Source organism: Malaclemys terrapin, chromosome 11 (assembly GCF_027887155.1).
Source record: "Malaclemys terrapin pileata isolate rMalTer1 chromosome 11, rMalTer1.hap1, whole genome shotgun sequence".
Classification (NCBI taxonomy): domain Eukaryota; kingdom Metazoa; phylum Chordata; order Testudines; family Emydidae; genus Malaclemys; species Malaclemys terrapin.
The window spans coordinates 9,916,289-9,931,482 of NC_071515.1; the positions used below are offsets into that span (position 1 = coordinate 9,916,289).

The 15,194-nt window shown below is 48.5% G+C and overlaps 1 protein-coding gene across 1 annotated transcript in view; it reads left to right on the top strand.

Moving 5' to 3' along the window:
* Positions 1-11,462, top strand: part of LOC128845779 (aryl hydrocarbon receptor-like) — a 121,634-nt gene extending 110,172 nt beyond the window's left edge. The window contains exons 9-11 of the mRNA XM_054044792.1: positions 1,791-1,932; positions 5,452-7,165; positions 9,489-11,462. Of these exons, the coding sequence (XP_053900767.1) occupies positions 1,791-1,932; positions 5,452-7,165; positions 9,489-9,644 (2,012 nt within the window). The 3' untranslated portion in view covers positions 9,645-11,462. The remainder of the gene's footprint in view (positions 1-1,790; positions 1,933-5,451; positions 7,166-9,488) is intronic.
* The last annotated feature ends 3,732 nt before the right edge of the window (positions 11,463-15,194 follow it).

The window sequence follows — 15,194 nt, forward strand, 5'->3', positions numbered from 1 at the left end:
CATCCCTTCTGCGTCCCTGTGCAAGGCTGTGGGCACCCTGGCTGGCAAACCAGTCCTAAGGGCTTCAGGGGAACAGAAATCTGGTAGCTTCCCCTTTAAATTCCATTCCTGGAGCCCGCTACTGTAGTCCATGTACACAGTCACATGGGAGCAGTCACCACGGGAATGCCACCTGCGAAGCCCTGTTACTTGGGCTTGGTACGGGGGGCTCAGAACATCCCCCAGAAAGAACTGGTAGGAGATAACCACATCCAGGAGTGCAGGCCATGTCTCCGCCTTCCCTTCTTGCAGGTTTCCTACAAACGCAGACTGCAAGGGGGGATGCACCGGGGCTACTGCGGGGCTGCACAGTGCCGTCAAGGCTCTGGCGAACATGACTGCTGGGTTACTCTTTGGCTCATCCCTGCATGAGGCAGGAGCCGATGGGGGTGGTGCCTGGATCCTTCCTTGTCCCGTTGTGAACCCACACAGGGCTGGGCCCAGTCTGGCCCAGGAACTTCTCCATTGCACATGATGGGTTTGGGGTTCCTACAGACAATTCTCGGCCCATAAGCAGGACCTGACCCAGTGAGGCGCTCAGAAGGGCATTGAGGGTGCTGGGCACATGCTCAGCTCTTTGGAGGGTAAGAGCTGGCATGAGGAGCTCCAGTGTCCGCTGGTGCTCAGGGTTCACCCTCCCCCATGGAGCGGAGAGGAGCATCTCTATTTCCCCAGCCCAGTGGTGCTGGAACCCTAGCTCACGGCCAAGTGTCCCACGTCAGGAGGGCAGGCAATACGACCTGGCCTTCGTAAAGGCATGAGCAATGCCTGATTAATTACTGAATGAAGGATTTCTGAAGGGACAGTGTTGATGTTAAGGACTGTGAATCTGTTGGACAAATCATAGCTTTGCCTCCTGCTTGTCTGATCAGGAGCCCATGAGGCAATCCACAGACTGAACCGCAGCGATCTTGGACACAATTTCCACTTCAGGTTCCTGACCCCAAAGCCAGCTTGGTTCAGTTATTTCACCCAGCATCACCAAGTGACTTGAGCCCCTTCAGGGGTCCTTTCTCGGTGCAACATGTCATGCTCACGCTACAGGTCTGTCTCTGATGGATCTGACCCAAAACACGTTGCATGTAACAGAAAGGGAGTCAAGTAAGAAACCCCACGCACAGTTTAGCCATAGCAAGAAGGGGTATTCTGTAAAAGCAGCCACATAGAAAGGGTTAATTGTTTAAATGGCCTCATTAAAACAAGACACAGTTAGTGTGACCCTTATCTGCCCCTTCTCTCAGGTCCCAGCCCCACACATGTGGGCATTCTAATTTGGCTTGGGGGGGTAAAATTACCTCTGGGTCTTGTCTGACGTAACCTCTTAAATGGCTATCATTTTTCTAACATGGCTTTTATAAAGAACATGGGCCAGATAGTCAGGTGGTGTAAATCAGAACTGCCTATTTACTCCAGCTGAGGATCTGGCCCTACTCCTTTAAAGAGCTAATTGTTCTGCCCCCTCCCTTCCCAGATAACTTAACACCACAGTGTCCGCAAATAAACAAACACACATGCAAATATTACTAGCATAGGTGTCATGAATGAGAAAAATGAGGAATTGTCCTTGAGTGGCATTGGACCAGATTGGATGGGCACAGCTGGGCCAGTCTGTATTGAAGGGCTCATGTGCTCCAGGGCACTTCGGTCCTGCAGAAATCGCAGTACCTCGCGACACCAGGGCTCTGCATCCCCGGATCCACCTCTGCAGACCGGGTGTCGCTCCCTGCATTGTCTTGGCATCTCTTTTCCAGTGATAAAAACGGGCGAGAGCGGCCTGACCGTGTTCCGTCTCCTGACAAAAGAAAATCGTTGGAAGTGGGTCCAATCCAACGCTAGACTCGTCTATAAGAATGGCAAACCTGATTACATCATCGCCACGCAAAGGCCGCTTGTGTAAGTGCCGGGGTACAGGCCTGGAGTGGGTCTCACCTCTCCTGGGTTCTAGAGCCTGTCAGGCTCTGAGTCACAGTTAGTAAGGAAGCTGTGATAGAGTAGGGCAGGTCACTTGCTTCATCTTCCTAGTACGCTGTCTTGCTTGTTGCTTCTCTCAGAAGGAGAACAATGTAATAATAATGTCTAGCTCTTATCATCAGTCGATCTTAAAGTGCTTTACAAAAGTCACTATCTCCACTTTACAGATGGTGAAACCGAGGCATAGAGCAGTGAGGTGACTTGCCCAATGTCACCCAGCAGAACCGGGACTAGAAACCAGGGCTCCTGAGTTCCAGTCTAGCGCTCAAGCCACTAGGCCACAAAATATACAAATACTTTGAAACTCACCCATTGCTTGGGATAGGACCCAGGGACAAAAAACACTGTATTATTCTAAAGAACGAGAAAATATTCTGGGTTTGATTCTGATGTCACACCAGTTTCACACTAGTATACTGGCTAGAGGGGGGAGCTCGTGATTTACTGCACTGTTGGAGCAGAATCGGGGCTCTGAAATTCCACAGTCCCCTCTGGCCTTCACTAGGGCTACCTCATCTCCTCTGGCCGCTTACTTATGGCAAGAGAGGATCGCATACCCCGGCTGCTCCCCTGCATCTTTCTCAATCCTCAGCCGCTGGAGTGAGGGATATCACATTTTTTTATTGAACACACTGTTTTTGTTTTAAAAAAATACATACACTCATGCAAATAGCCAGAAACTTCTTATACTGACATACAACATGATTCTGTGTACTACAAGCATGCTGCAGATGCTAAGGTGGGAATTATGAAAGCTTGTGTCTTTTAGAGGCTGGTCTTCAGCAGTAGCTGTTTTACCTTCAACCAGGAATGTCACAGGTTTTGCTAGAGCAAAATGTTAAAGACACTTTTAAAATAATGCAGTAAAACAATAAGTAATGTTGGGGTTAACCCGTCATTTATTATTACACTCTGAACTGTGCAGTTAGCTGACCAGACCCGGGGGGAGCAGTGTTGCAACTCCAGTTTTCAAGATCCAAGTTTGCAGCTGTGACGGTGTTCACTCACGGCGCCTCCTGTGGCTGTCCTGGGGATTAGCTCTGCTAGCTCATTATTAGTCTCACTGCCATCACTTCTGCTCCAGGACCCACGTCACTCCCAGAAGCATGGTATCTTCTTCATGCCACATCCCTATGGCCATGTCACGCTCTGTTCTCCCCCGTTCCGGGGGAACTGCAGTCTGCTGTCCGGCCACTTCCCTCAGTGGCAACTGCAACCAGTTGTCTGGCCACTTCCTCTGTGGCAGGTGTGTGGGGGGGCCCAGGCCTGCTCACTACTCTGGGTCCCAGCTCAGGGACCCTGAAGATGGCCACCACTTGCTGTGTCCCCTCTGACTCCTCCGTTCCTTTCCCTGGGCCACTTCCCCACGGCCCCCAGCACCCTCGTCGCCCTTGCCTCAGGGCCCCAGCCTGTGAATCTTGCAGCCAACCAGGCACCATCTTTAGCTCCCCCATCCCCGGTCACTGCTAGCAGCACTGCTCTGTCCAGGGTGCTATTTCCCTTCTGCCTGGCCAGGAGCCTTGTGTTCCCTCATCAAGCTCCAGTCAGCTACTGAACTTGCTCTGCCCTGCAGCTCTTCTCATATGGGCCTGCCCAACCCTGATTGGCTGCTCCTCACAGCCCCTTTCCTATTGGCTGCTTTTCATGCAGCTGCCTGATTAACCCCAAACTGTCCAGTGTGGGACAGTCACCCCATCACAGCAGCCCACAGAAAAGGCGCGTGGGTGGCTGCATGCAGAGAACTGGATGGGGCTTTACACCTTACTGCAGGGAAGAGTTCAGACAGGGGACTCACCTCCCCAGTGGAGCAGATGTGCCTGTGTGCTACCTCCTTGCAGTTGTGGATTGTTTCCCCAAAGCTGCACTAGAAATGTGCCGCCCCCTGCGTGAGTCTGCAGTGTGAGCCCCTGGAAAAGGCTGGCCAGCCCAGCTCCAGAACAGGCAGCTCCAGGCCCAACTGCTTGGGGAAGTAGGTGACTAGGGAGCAGCTCAGAGAGGTGTGGTGCACTCGCTTGGCTGCCCCTTCCTCGGCCCATGGGCAGCACAGTCACCTGGAGGAGCATAAGGTGTGGTGATATCAAGCACCAAGCCGTGCAGCTTGGAACCAGGAAAACTTGCCAAGCGGCTGAATTGATACTGTGTGATGGCAGCGTGGGGTCGCAGGACAGCCTTAAAAATTGGGGCCAGATGCAGGATGTCCCACACAATGTGGCGCACTTGAGCTGCATTGTGCGACAACAGGCCAGTTATTAAGCCAAGCCAACGATGCTCTCTCTGGCTGATCCTGGAAACCTTTTCTCCTACAAATAGCCCTGACTCTTGTGTGTGGTCTCCAACTTCACTGGGATTTCTCCCATGTATGGGAACCACCTGCAGGAGTGAGGGGGTGCAGGGAGATTCCCTAGCTCCCCTTCAGCAGTCATGAAAACACCACCAACACAACTGCAGAGGGTTTGCCCTCAGTCTTTGCTTTGATCACAGGCTGCATTTTAGGGAGGTAAATGCTTGAACCTCCATCAATGAACTCCCTGGCAAAACTCCCATTGACTTCAATGGCACAAGATTGTGACTGATACCCTGATATCACTTATATCATCAGTTAGACATATGTGAGCTTGCTGTTGATGCACAGTCCCTAGCCTAGAACATCCCTCTACCATCTGGGAATATCCCTCAGCGAGACCTTACCTTCACTCAAAACAGCTGATAAATGCTATTGGGTTCTTTTTTCAAGTCTTAGTTAGTGTCATTCTTCATTCTATCTGGAGTTTCCGTTTCTGTTTTTTCCAGGATGAAATATAAACCCGGTGAAGCTACCTGACTTTGTACATGCACCAGAGAACCAAACGCAGCTCCCCTATTTTAAGAACCCTATGTTAGTTCTGTATCAGATTCCAAAATTAAAGTCAAGGTTTTCCAGGAGCATAGGAATGGCCTGACTGGGTTAGACCAAATGGTCCATCTAATCCAATATCCTGTCTCTCACAGTGGCCAGCACCAGCTGCTTCAGAAGAAGAAACTTTGAGTAGGCAGTGATGGAGAGCTTTGGCAGGCTGGATTTTGTTACTCTTTGCAACATAACTATCAGAAATGGGGCGCTGGTGTGTGTTTAATGGAAAGTTGATTTTGAACTACATTCCTTTCTCTTAGCAATGTTAAAATCCAGTTTTGTATGAGTGCAGCCTTCTGAAAGAGTTATACGTGAGGAAGACTTCAGACTATTTAATATCTCCTTTACCTTTTGTGCATGGAGGTCACTCGCCTAGGTTCCCCTCCCTCATCCCAAATATAAGGTGCAAGCTTCCAAAAAAGATCTTTGATACCAGTGACTATGTGAGCGCTAGGGGGAATCAGCGAGGCAATATTAACCTGTGAGATGAGTCATTCTAGGTCTCCTTGTGGGTATGTGTCCATAACCAATCTTGTCTTTGTTCTGTGCAGAGATGAAGAAGGAGGGGAGCACCTTCGGAAGCGTTCTATGCATCTTCCTTTTACCTTTGCTACAGGAGAGGCACTGTTATATCAAATGCCCTACCCGCTTCCTGGCTTCCCTGACCCTTTCCACAGCAAAGGGAAAAACAACAGATCCAAAAAGAATTCTCACAGTAAAGGGGGGAGGTCCCAGAAGGACAATGTAGACCCAAACTCTCTCCTGGGAGCCATGATGAGGCAAGATGAGGCTGTTTATGTCTCCCACCCAGCTTCTACTCCCAAACATTCCTTCAGCAGCAATCTCTTCAGCCACCTGGGAGAATCTGGCTTATTTGGGACTGGAGGAGAGAACTGGAATGCGGTTGCTAATCCATTGTCCTCTGGGGAAAATGGTCCCAAGCAGGAGCTAGATGATTTGAGGCAAGGGGACCCAGTGTTGACCACACTGGATTCTCTCTCGATTAGCAGTGATGAAAACTGTTCAAATACTGAGCTGTTTAGTGCTTTGGAGGGTCTAGGGCTGAATGCGGAGGATCTGGAGCTCTTGCTGCTGGATGAGAGGATGGTGAGGATAGAAATGGACTTGGATTATAGTCCGTCTCTGAACGATCTATTAACAAACAATGAAATCCTTTCCTATATTCATGGTTCGCTTGTAAACAAAGGTGAGGATGAGCCCACTGGGGAGCAGCAGGCCTGTTCCTCGTCTGACCCAGGCCAGAATCCAAGCAAAGACCCAGTGGTGTATCCATCTCAGATGCCAGAGAAAGGATCCCAGTGCTCACCCCAGCCTCCGCCACAAAACCAGCAGTCGCTGATCTTGCATCTCCCTCAGCAAATGCAGCAGCACATTGTGACCCAAAACCAGCAGAGCAGCCAGCCGTGGCCCTCAGTTCTCAGTCAGCCGAGACCCTCGCTGGTGAAGCAGGCTGCTGAGGAGAAGCAGCAGCCTAGCAGCCTGCAGTGGAGGCCACCAGCAGGAACAGCTGAGCTTGGCCTGTCTCAGTTTGTACAGTCACCTCTTGGTCATCAGCAGCAGAGTCCACAATGGGTCAGACCTCATGGATCAAACCATCTCCATCAACCCATAGAAATCCCTTACCAACATAAGCAACATGGGCAGCAGCTGGAGAGCAACCTCCACGCAGTGCAGGGAGCACATCAACCACTCCTGCAGCAAAGCCAGCCCTGCATCCAACAAAACCGGGTCCAGGCGCACACACAGCCGCAGCTGAAACAAAAACACAACCAGCACTTGTTAGTGAATGGGCTGTGCAGCCATGACTCATCCAACCAGCCAGCCCTAGGGGGTAACACATGGCAGGGCTATAGCTACAGGCCTGCAAATCAGCCACCCAGGGGGCTCCCAGCACAGACCGATAGCTATGGTGTCGAACAGGAGCTGAGCTCCCAGCTCTGCCCAGCTCAGGTGCCAAACACAGGAGTGTCCACCATTCATTTTTACCTGAACGGGCTGTCCAGCATGGAGATAGGAGATAGAGGGGCATCCCAAGAAGAGATGACTCCGTATTCGGGTTTTGTCCCCCCTTCCTCATATCAGATCATTTCTGCAAAGCAGCTGACCCCTGTTCCTTCAGTGTCCCAGTACCTGTGTCCAAATTCAGCCTTGGATCACTTTGTGAATATCCATGGACAACGGGAAGCCTCCATGCACTCTTACGGGACACACATGCCGTTATTATGCCAGGATAATATCCATAAGGTAAGCCGCTCTTTTACATTGGAGCTAAAGATTTCCTGAATCTGTCACATGTTTCAGCGCCTCATCTAGTGGTGATTTTATTAATTTGGGGACTAACTCTCCTCCCATTTACACCATTGTAAATCAGGAGCAACTCCACTGTAGTCCATTGACTTACACCAATGTCAAGTGGGCATCAGAGGAGGACCTGCCCCATTGGCCAAGCATTTTCAAAAGTGAGTAGTGGGGTGAGGTTTCTCACTTTTCAGGTGTCCAACCGGAGGTACCTGACAGGGGCCCACTGTTTAGAGGGTGGGAGTCCAGCAGTGTCTAACAGTTGGCCCCTTTAAGGAGTCTCAAGATGGGCAACTGAAATCACTAGCCCTTTTTGAAACTCTAGGCTTCTCCTTTAGTCTGCAAATACACACGCATTGAGTTAGCCTGCCAGAGTGTCCTATTGAATTGTGGTGCACTGCGGTGAAAAATGGGCCTTTGCTAACCCTTTCTCCTATGATGAATTGAAGAACAAAAGAATGGAGAACATGCTTCATGGATTCCTGTCCTTAACAGGTGAACATTCCTGGCTCAAGTTTCCATAGGGATCACGGCACACAGTGTGCGGCAAAATCCTCACCTCTGTATTTATGGACAGAAATGCTGAAAGAGTGATTGTTGCAATATGCCCATTGGTATCGCTCTGGCAAAACAAAGGTGAAGGACTGATTTTGCAGCAAAGATGTCAGAGTGCCTTTAGAACAATGCCTCCTATACAGGGGTGAAAGTAACTTAAAGGACTTACCGGTACGCCGGAGTCCTGAGCGGGGGCATGGCCTCAACTGGAAAAGGCGTGGTCTCAACCGGAAGAGGCAGGGCCTTTCCAGATTTAAAGGCCCTGGGGCTCTGGCTGGGAGCCCCAGAGCCTTTAAATCACCCCAGAGCTAACAGCTGCAGAGGTGGCTGGGAGCCCCGGGGAAAATTAAAGGGCCCAGGGCTCCAGCTGCCATGGCGCTCCGGGCCCTTTAAATCACCGCAGGAGCCTGGCTGCTGGAGCTCTGGTGGGGATTTAAAGGGCCCGGGGCTCCCCGCAGTGGCTGGAGCCCTGAACCCTTTAAATCACCACCATGGAAGCTGGTCCAGTCCGGCACAGCGTACTGGCTCTTGCCGGTACACCATACTGGACCGGACCAGCTTACTTTCACCTCTGCTCCTATAGGCCAGTTATCTGTCAGTGGTACAGACCTGTAGTATCTGAGTGCCACATGCTCTTACATACAAGTTGCCTCATGTGCCCCTGTTTCATAGAATATCAGGGTTGGAAGGGACCTCAGGAGGCCATCTAGTCCAGCCCCCTGCTCAAAGCAGGGCCAATCCCCAGACAGATTTTCGCGCCAGATCCCAAAATGGGCCCCTCAAGGATTGAACTCACAATGGTGGGTTTAGCAGGCCAATGCTCAAACCACTGAGCTATCCCCACACCTGTCTTCCCTCAGCCCAAAAATGATTGTGTTTTACAAACTGAAGCACAGAGAGACTAAAATGACTTCTGCAGGGTCACACCACAAGCCTTGGGAGAGCAGTGATTAAAGCCACTGCCTCATGCTGTGCTGCTTCCCCATCAACACAGGCTCCACTCTGCCCCATGCCACCAGCTCCACTCACTGCCTCCCCATTGGTTAGCCATTTGGGAGCTGAGAGCCAATCAGGTTCTGAACAGCCCTCCCTCACCCCCCCCCCCCCCCCCGCAGCAGTGGGCAATGGTAGGGCACACTTCTGCCAATGGAGAAGCAGTGACTAGAGCCGGGTGGTATGGGGCAAAGCCCCTCCCCTACATGAGAGGTGGAGAGGTGGTTAGGCCAGCGAGTGGCATTTTGATCCGTCCTCAGCTGTGGCTCCATCCCATGCGTCTTCCCTATCTTCAAGGACTGGCCCTGGGTGACAGAGACCATTTGAGACTTTCCCCTTCCCTTTCCACTGGATCGTCCAAGATGGGCCAGGACTATGGCCAAGAATGGATTCTCCTTGTTGCACCCCAGTGAGGCACAGGGACAGCAATTGACTTACCTCAGGTCATACATGTAGTCTGTGGCAGACCAGGGAATTCCTAGATTCATCGATTCAGATTCCAAGACCAGAAGGGACCATTGTGACCATCTCATCTGACCATCTAGATAGCCCAAGGCAGAGAACTGCCCCAAAATAATCCCTAGAACAGATCTTTTAGAAATTGAACCTGTCTCTCCCAGGTCCCAGATGACACTTTTCCCACTGGCCCATCTTTACCTTCAGTGTTTAAAACATTAAATCCTCCAGAATCCCTAAACATTTTCTCTCTGTCTTCCCTCAGCCCGAAAATGATTGTGTTTTGACCAACGCTAATGTGGGATACCCCCGAGACTGCCTCCTGCCCAACAGAAACCCTGCTTCCTCAGACGAGCTGCATTCCTGCACAGAACTGCTTCAAAATCATTCTAAACCCTCCAGCAGTGGCTTTTATCTCTAAGAGTGGATGATTAGATTGCCCAAACCTGGATTATTCGGACCATATGGAGAAAAAGCTGTGTTTAAAGTTATGGAAAACAAGCAGCTATTTTTTTCTGGCTATTTTTATCAACCTCACATGGTAGTGATTGTGACAGAGAGGGCTTGGCCAGGCGTGAGAAGGAACTTTACATGGTGGAGTTTAATTTTCACAAAGATATTACCAATCTGAGCATTGATGTTCCACCTACAACAGTCTACTAGAGAGGCCGTGGCAGGGGGAAACAACTTTTAATTCTTCACAACCCCTCTGTAATGCATTTGTAAAAATAGTCAGGGCTTGAGCTATGTACACAAAGTCTCATTTGTGAGATTATCTTGGAATGGCTGAGAGTTTTTTGTGTTCTTTGCTTCATCAGTTGGGAGTTTCCAAATGTCAGGGCCCTATCTATTTTCTTTCATGTTTCCCTGGTAGGGTTATCCATTGCAGAAAGGCAAAGACATCCAGCTACAAAGGAAAATCGGCTTGGAAATATCTTGACCCAGCCTCATCTCTTTCTTTTGTAGCAGTCTTTTAAATTGAATACAGAATTAATGTTTTGCTGTAGAAAACTACATTTTAACATGAACAAAGACAACCGTGTTGAAGATGTGACATTGACATAACAAGTCTTGCACTTTGATGAAAAGAGTTCTCTATTGCACTACACTAATTTTTAGTTCTACTGTTACTTAAGATTGTTGGGTTGGGTTTTTTTTTTGTTTAAACACATTTTATCAGTCTCTACAATTTAGGACATTTTTGTTTCTGTCATTGAGCTCAGAGGTTCAACAGTGTAGATATTGTTTTGGTGAAGCCACATCACTGTAAAAAAGGCAAGATGTGGAATTTCACTAACTGTGCACAGATTGTAATGAATCTCTTCCTGATGGGTTTGCCAAAGCTTTTCGGTTTGTGACAGTTTGCTTTTAAAAAAAACCCACATTTCCATATGACGTGGTTGACCATGAAACCAATCACGCTCATCAGAAAGTAACTGCCATGAACGAATACCTGAGCTGCTGCTTTTCCAAACATAGCTCTAAAGTCACATTCCACTAAGTCTGCAAACAACTGACCTATATTCTCATATTACATGGGTCCTTTCACAGCCAGACTTCAACATTCATAAGAGACATTATCAGTAACTGATTCCACAGATTAGAGCTTTAGGTATTGTAGTAAATATCACTGAGTGTCGTTTTGTTGTCTTCTGTATGATATGCCCAAGTTGGTTGGTTTTGATTCTCAGAGTACCTGCCATATATTCTGTCTGAAAGTGGATCTAAACCACTAAGACTATTCAAAGCCACGGGAGCTCATGTGTAGGTACTTAACTCTAAAAAATTAGGAGCAGACTGGCATATAAGCCACATGTTGTATCTGTGCCTAAAAAGATTGCAAATAAGTAGAGGACTTGTCTAGTTCAGAGGAAGAGTCAGATTACTGTACAGAGAAGTTTGCAATACGATAAAGAAAATAAGTATAATGATACTTAATTTTAAATACTTGACATAGTGATATTTTCCCACAGAAGAAATACAACCAATACATATGTATATAATATGAGCCAACAGATATATTTTTATGCTACTCCAGCAGAGAGAAACATATCTTATCTTCCCAAGGTATTCAAGTAATGTCCTTTGGAACAAGAAAAATAGACTACTCAAAGGATCAGAAATTATGGCTACCTGTTGTCAGAAACCTACCATAAAAGAACATTCTTTCTGTGTGATCAGCCTTGATTTTGCATTAACCTTACATCTTTTTTATTTCAATAAAAGGTTTTGGCTCTTAGCACTTCTGTGATTCGCTTCCTTGACGTCTGCTCTTGTTATTTATTATAAACAACCACAGTGAAGTTCGACTTTCACTTCTTGTCCTTTTGTGTCATTAGGGCCCTGATCCTGTAACCACCCCATTCCACATGTGATGAGGGGGTTGATTTTTTTCCTTTAAACATTACCAGTGTAATTTTATCATTGGCTTCAATAGGAGCAGGGGAAATACCTGTGCATGGGTGAAGACTTGTAAAGAAATTTGTCCATTGGATTTGACTTGAAACATCAGGTCCCTGTAGTGCTAGACACTGTACAAACAAATAGTGAGAGAGTGCTTGCCTCAGAGGTCTTCCCCGGACTAAATAGACAAGAGGTGGGAAAGGAACAGAGAAGTGATTCACCCTAGGTCATAGAGTAGGTCAGTGGGAAATAGAACCCATAGCTCCTGGGTCCCAGGCTGATGCCCTACCTGCTAGGCCACGCCACTTCTGGAATTGCTACCCACAGAATTGGTCCGACGTGTCAGGCTGCTAAGTCATTACAAACATTTCTTCCCCAAACCAGTGCTTAAATTATCTTTAGCTTATTGCTGATTAAAAACTGAGTGTCAGCAGCTCAGACCTCACGGGCAACCTTCCAATCGTAAACTAGTGTATGTGCACAAAGGAGGAAAAACAACCATGCACACTAAGCTTAGGAATAAGATGTCAGCGGCCTGATTTTTTTTTTAAACCCAGCCTACAGTTGTGCACAGGGACAATTAATTGCTGGAGCAAATGGGAGTCTGCAGACATCTAATTACTAGAGCTGATCAGGAATTTTCTCCCAAAACAATTACTCTTGATTTGCTCTCAATAGCTTGTGTTTGACCTAAGCAATATCTTCCGAAAAACTGTCCAGTCTTGAAGCCAGCAAGAGAGTGCTTCCCTTGGTAGCTTGTTCCAATGGTTAATCATCTGTACTGTTTGAAAATGCATGCCTTGTTTCTAACTTAAATTTGTGAGGCTTTGACTTCCACCCATTGGTTCTAGTTCTGCTTTTCTCCATTGGATTAAAGAGCCCTTTCATTTCCAGTGTTCTCTCCCTGTGAAGATGCTTATACACCAGGGGTGGGCAAACTATGGCCCGTGGGCCACATCTGCCCCACGGGACTGTCCTGCCTGTCTCCTGAACTCCTGGCCTGGGAGGCCAGCCCTCGGCCCCTCCTCTGCTGTTCCCCCTCCCCCGCAGCCTCAGCTCGCTTGCTTCATTGCTGGCGCAATGTTCTGGGTGGCGGGGCTGTGAGCTCCTGGGACAGTGCAGCTGCAGAGCTCGGGCAGACCCGGTGCTCTGTGCTGCATGGTGGCGGCAGTGGTGGAGTGGCTTGGCTCCAGCCAGGCAGCATGGCTGTAGTGCCGCCAGCCACTGGTGCTCCAGGCAGCGCTGTAAGGGAGCAGGGGGGGTTGGATAGACAGCAGGGGAGTTTGGGGTGGTGGTCAGGGGATGGGGGTGTGGATGGTGGTTGGAGGGGAAACAGGGTTGAATGGAGGCAGGAGTCCCGGGGGGACAATCAGGAAGGAGGGGGGGGGTTGGATGGGGCAGCAAGGGGCAGTTAGGGGCAGGGGTTCCGGGGCAGTCAGGGGACAGGGAGCGGGGTGTGTGTGGATGGGGCAGGGGTCCCAGAGGGGCCATCAGGGAACGGGGAGTTGGATCTGGCAGAAGTCCCGGGGGGGCAGATAGGAGGTGGGGGCCGGGCCATGACCCCCTCCCCTAACCGACCCTCAATACAATTTACAAAACCCAATGCAGCCCTCAGACCAAAAAGTTTGCCCACCCCGTTATACATCGTAATCAAGTCCCTTCTTGATCTTTTTGATAAGCTACGCAGATTGAACTCCTTAGTCTCTCACTGCCATACATTTTTTCAGTCCTAGAATAATTTTTGGGGCTCTTCTTTGTACCCCCTCCACTTTTTCAACATTCTCTTTGAACTGGGGACATTAGAACTGTGCTCTGTCTTCCGGTGTCAGTCTCACCAGGGCCATAACCAGAGCTAAAGTCACCAGTCAGAGGGATGGATGTCCCAAAGGTGTGAAGGGAAACAATTTTCTTTAATGTGCAGCATGAAGGTGCAGAGAGTAGCAGCATAAGACAGTAAGTGCATGTAGCCCTTTTGGCCACAGTATCGCATTTGAAGTGCCCGTTAGCCAGGATTTCAACATTTGTGCATCTGCATAAAAGCACAACCCTTTCCACTGCTCCACTACGCATGATCGCATAATTCAAGTCTCAGTTTGGCTATCGCTCACCCCAGCATACATTCAGTGTAACTGAAAGCGGAACTGGCCCGCCTTCAAGCGACTATAGAATTTTTCACTGGGGCTCAGGCTTTTTCCCTCTGCCTCTCACGAGCAACTAAGTTCAGAAGCCCCTCTAATGGGGAGTCTACACTGGGTTAACCTGGAGTTTAACCATGATTCTCTTATGGGGGAGTTTTTCAAAGGATTTAGGTGCCTCCTCACCATTTGTGCTGTTGAAAGTCTCCCTGGTAGTGCACAAATATTGCTAACCAGTGAATTATTGATTCCTGAACCTTCTTTTATGGAATCAGATTTCAGAGTAGCAGCTGTGTTAATCTGTATCCGCAAAAAGAACAGGAGTACTTGTGGCACCTTAGAGACTAACAAATTTATTAGAGCATAAGCTTTCGTGGACTACAGCCCACTTCTTCGGATGCATAAAGAGTGTAACATATATTGAGGAGATGTATATACACACACATACAGAGAGCATGAACAGGTGGGAGTTGTCTTACCAACTCTGAGAGGCCAATTAAGTAAGAGAAAAAAACTTTTGAAGTGATAATCAAGCTTGCCCAGTACTGACAGTTTGATAAGAAGTGTGAGAGTACTTACAAGGGGAGATAGATTCAACGTTTGTAATGGCTCAACCATTCCCAGTCCTTACACACAGGGCCGGCTCCAGGGTTTTGGCCGCCCCAAGCAGCCAAACAAACAAACAAACAAAAGCCGCGATCGGGATTGCGATCTGTGGCGGCAATTCGGCGGGAGGTCCTTCGCTCCAAGCAAGAGTGAGGGACTGTCCGCCGAATTGCCGCCGAACAGCTGGACATGCTGCCCCTCTCAGAAATGGCTGCCCCAAGCACCTGCTTGGTAAGCTGGTGCTTGGAGCCGGCCCTGCTTATACAATCCTGAGTTGATTGTATCTAGTTTGTATATCAATTCCAGCTCAGCAGTCTCTCGTTGGAGTCTGTTTTTGAAGTTTTTCTGTTTTAAGACTGCTGAGCTGGAATTGATATGCAAACTAGATACAATCAACTCAGGATTGTATAAGGACTGGGTATGGCTGAGCCATTACAAACATTGAATCTATCTCCCCTTGTAAGTATTCTCACACTTCTTATCAAACTGTCTGTACTGGGCTAGCTTGATTATCACTTCAAAAGTTTTTTTCTCTTACTTAATTGGCCTCTCAGAGTTGGTAAGACAACTCCCACCGGTTCATGCTCTCTGTATGTGTGTATATATATCTCCTCAATATATGTTCCACTCTATATGCATCCGAAGAAGTGGGCTGTAGCCCAGGAAAGCTTATGCTCTAATAAATTTGTTAGTCTCTAAGGTGCCACAAGTACTCCTGTTCTTTTATGGAATGTGCATCTTGCATCCTGAATTTATTTCTAATTTCTAGTATTCTAGTAAAAATACACAAGACTGATCTCTCTAACAGAAGGCCAGTTTCAATCTTG